Here is a 4464-nt window from a genome sequence, read left to right on the forward strand (position 1 = left end):
GCGGGTTCAAAGTTTGAACCCTGCTGGGAGTGCTAAAGAAAAAATAATCAATGAGAAACCTTTTGTATGTGGGAGTAATAGGGATAGTACTAAATGAGAGGGATTTCGAAATTTTGCGTGAGAGCTTATACGATATGCGAGTAGGAGGGGTTTAGAGATCCACGCTAGAAAGACAACTGCTTTAAAAAATATGATGTAAATACCGTTCGGAATTTTTTATGGATTCCGGTAAGTCAAATGAATTCTAACAAGTAGCTTTTGACCTGTTTACCACCAGCAAGATATGGTTTTACCAAAGTATTTTTTCCGTCCTTACCAACATTTTCAATATCCTCGAAAAATACTAAATATCATCGAAGTTAGAAAATCAAACTTTACAACTTCAAATAGAGCTACCGCTTAGAGGCCTAAAAGAGTTCGAATAAATTTCTATCGGGAGCTTTTCACGATGAACTCTCCTCCAACACAAAAGCACTAAGCAAACTTTACGTGGGTTCGACCATCTAAGCCGTGGGTTTCGTGAGTGAGTGAAAAACATAGTTGGCAGTTGTTGTGTTGGTATGTATATAGATGTTTTATCATCTCCTCAGCAGCATACTTCCGAACCCAAACTGAAGTCGTACTATTTACGAGTGTTTTGAGTAATATTACCATATGACTATAGGAATTGTGATTATTCGTAGCCCTGACTATATAATATTTAATATTACATCACTTTCGTTAAGGTAGTTAATTCTGACCAAAAATTGGTCTAAAAATAACGCTTCGTTTTGCCCAAACCAATTCGAGCAGCATACACACCACAGCTATCAACTCAAGCACAGCAAGTCCACTTAACACAATATAGAGGGCCTCCAGTTTCATTGGTACGAAATCCGTTTTCTCACTTTTATCCAGCAAATTAATCTGATTCAGTTGTAGCATTTCGATGAAGGCATGTCGTTTCCAGTGCGCCAACAGGCCCGCTGCTTGCAGATCACCCAATAGGGCATTGATAGCCCAACGATGCACAGAATTTTCACTAAAACTGATTACCAAAGGCCAACGGGTTACAGGACAGATATTGGAGAGGCGAAAAATTGGACGTGCAAAGAATTTTTGTTGCTCTTCAATGATGGGCCAAATGGTGGTCACCTGATATACATAGCGCGTGTCGAATGCGTTACGTAATTGCTCAATTTCACTTCGGTTCTCGACAACAGTCATCTGCTTTATAAATGGCACGAACCACTGATACCCTTCCACTGGCAATTCAAATAGTTTTACTTCATCGCTGTGAATTAATATTTTGAGACCGCGTGTCAACAATTCCGGTATAGTTTCGGCCGGCGCTTCGATGGGTGCACGCATGTTGAAACTCTGCAAATATGTGCCATAGGTGGTGCTGAAAATGATGCCAGCCACCGAGATGCCTGCATAGATTGCGCTGCGTGCGGCCAAAGTGCGATTCTCCATCCAAAATGTTTGACCGAGTAAACCCTGCAAGATGGGCGCATTGAATACAAGATCGGCAAAAGAGATGGCAGCGCCTTGCAAGTAAAAAGTCAGCGTGAGCGTAAAGCTGAGCGCCAGCAACCCAAATAGCATCATAATGAGTGTAGCTTTGTCGAAGATGATGAAAAAGTAGGTTGCTGGTGGCAACGGTTGCTCCATAGGCACCATTAGGCACCAGCGATGACTGTCGAACATTCTTGAGTAGCTGAGATTGCGATTTGGGTTCTCATATGTGGCTTGGCAGTTCATATCGGCACTGCCATTTTGCACCAAGTCATCCAAGCGATCGACAAATAAGCTGCCCTGCATTTTGCCAAACGGATACACCAGCGTGGCATTATGACGCCGTGCATACTCGACAAATATTTTGCCGATATGTCCGCTGACCACCGCGTCGCCGCGTGCGTCGCGCATGAGATAGCACTGCGGATAAGAGTTGGAGGTTGCGATACGTAGCCGCTGTCCGTGCATATTGCCAACATGTTGCGGAAATGTTCTCCTATATGTCGTTGGAAACGTGCGCTTGACAACTTGCCACACCGGAAAAATACTCAACGTCCAGTAGCTACGCCCTAACACAGCCTCTTTTGGACGTAAAGCAATCACGTTCATCGCGTTATGCGTGGCACAGTAGTTTAGTATACGTGCCACATATTCTGCGCTCACGTCATCGTTCAGCAGCAATATTATACGACTTTGTGTATTTTGCCAAAGTCGTTGCCACAAGACTTGCAAGAATTCTACATTTGCCTGCTGCTGCCCTGCAAGCCGTGCCACAACTATGTAATTATTATTGAAGTTGTCCCACAAGCGTCGAATTGGTGCCGCGGCATCGAAACTCAGCATTGGCCACGGATTGTGTGATGAGTGTAGTCCAGCGAGTAGCGTGCCTGTTTGCAATTGTTCTTCTCCTTGCCTATACTCCTGACTGACATAAATGATTGTGTGCACATGCCGCTGTTCCTGGCTGGCGGCTTCGGCAATATTTTGCACCATAAACGCCAAGTCCTGCGTCAATGTCAATGCTTCGCAGAGACGCAGTAGTGCCGTTAGATTATAGAAAGTGGCGAGCATTTTGCTGCTACTCGTTGTCCTCGCGCTGTCGTATGGTGACTGTGGCCCGCATTGAGTCGGGTGCTTGTCTTTATTCACACTCAGTCAACCCTTTAACGCTGCTTGTGTGAGTTGGTTGGGGTGTTTCAAATTATTTAATAACTGTTTAGCGAGCTTTTAAAGGCGCGTTTTGTATGGCAAATGGCGTGTAATGCATTTTAAGCGTTAATCAATAGTTAATGGACTAATTATAGCTGCATTCGATGCTTGTCTTAATAATTAACTGCTGAAGTTCAATTAAAAGCTTACAAAGCAAAAAAGTACATTCTTAGACGTAATCAAGTGTTTAGACATTATCCGTGTTGGTATGGGAGAACTGTGAAAATCAGGGCGTTGAATCGAACATTTCTCAGCTTAAATTTAAGTTGGCTTATAGATCCATCATTATAACAATGGAATAAAATTCTAACCAAAAGAACGCATGTCTTCAAAACCGCATTAAAGACGACCTATCCTCCATGGTAGGAAATTCCCTTCAAAGCTCATTACTGTTAAGGAACTTTTTAAGAAAGCAAAGAGGTTGTACAGTTAAAGGAGTGCAGCGCATACATAGAAAAGTCTGAAAAGTTAAGAATAAATGGGTTCGAAAGTTCAAGTGATGAGTTTTTTCGAAGAAACTGTATCGAAACCTAGAAAAAATAGAACTAAGAAACTAAAACCTCTGCCTTGCAATGCAACTCAACACTCAACACTCAACAGACAAAATGTCAGTTCTTCCCGCATTTTTGTTTTAAACAACCGCTTCTCGAGGAGCCAGCCTGCATGAGCAGGTTGGAGCGAACTCCAAGGGCTCCCCGTGGTACCAGAATTAAGTCTCCGGTCAGATCTCGTAGGCGCAACTACTACTAGTTGAGCTTCCCATACTGGTGGCCAGGGGTTAGACCTCATACACACATCACATACACACACCACTCATACAAAATCTAACCCTAATTCCCAGCTAACCGCCTTCGCCGCTTAAACAACTCACGCGCAAACGATCCTAACTGTTCGGTATTCCGACTAGTGGAGATCTCACCGCAAACATCTAAACGTCCATCAGTACCCGAGGAGGAAGAATCGTGGACTGTGAAGCTTTGCAGTGAATTGCTGGAGAAAAAAATCTGCAAAAAATTGTAACATAGCACTTTGTCCCAATGAACCCGATAGAAATTATCACCGAACTCTGCTTCCTCACTTCACTGATCTTATGTTAAAACTCTAATAAGGGCGCTTATTTGGTTTGTAATAACGACAGCGAGGAGCATGTATTTTATTAAATGACTTTTGCTTCACTAATCGGGTGTGTGACTGTGTAGCATTCGAAACACTGATTAGGCTTACTCCAAAATAATGGGAATACACTTTTTCTAATATCGAAATTTCAATAGCATTTTGTTTGAGGAAGTTAATCCAGAAGCTTTAAGCTTGTCGAAAGATGACAGAACATCGCCTGAGCTTCTATCTAGCATTATCTAGAACTTTTCTTAGATATCTAAGAGCTTCGAAGTTCAAGAGACTAGATAAAGTATCAAAATTATGTATGAAAGCGCTCTTAAAGTTCGCAAAAAGCTTTAAGCTTTTAGAGAAATGCTAGGACACTTCCTGGGCTCCTGTATAACAATATCTAAAACTCGTCTAAGATATCAAGGAGATTTGCAAATCAAGGGGCTAGATAAAGTATCAAAATTTGATACGAAAGCGCTTTTAAAGTTCGCAAAAAGCTTTAAGATTGTCGAGAGATGCTAGAACACCTCCGAAGCTTCTGTCTTGCATTATCTAAATATCGTCTTAGATATCTAGGAGCTTTGTAAATCAAGGCGAGAGATAAAGTATCAAAATTAGATATGAAAGTGATCTTAAAGCTCGCAAAAAGTC

At 42.0% G+C, this 4464-nt stretch overlaps 1 protein-coding gene across 1 annotated transcript; it reads right to left on the minus strand.

The window, feature by feature from the left end:
* Positions 1 to 729: 729 nt before the first annotated feature.
* Positions 730 to 2568, minus strand: LOC126751078 (uncharacterized). Its single transcript, XM_050461013.1, has one exon. The coding sequence runs from the start codon at positions 2566 to 2568 to the stop codon at positions 730 to 732; it is 1839 nt and encodes a 612-aa protein (XP_050316970.1).
* Between the last annotated feature and the right edge of the window lie 1896 nt (positions 2569 to 4464).

Source organism: Bactrocera neohumeralis, chromosome 2 (genome assembly GCF_024586455.1).
Source record: "Bactrocera neohumeralis isolate Rockhampton chromosome 2, APGP_CSIRO_Bneo_wtdbg2-racon-allhic-juicebox.fasta_v2, whole genome shotgun sequence".
NCBI classification, from domain to species: Eukaryota; Metazoa; Arthropoda; class Insecta; order Diptera; family Tephritidae; genus Bactrocera; species Bactrocera neohumeralis.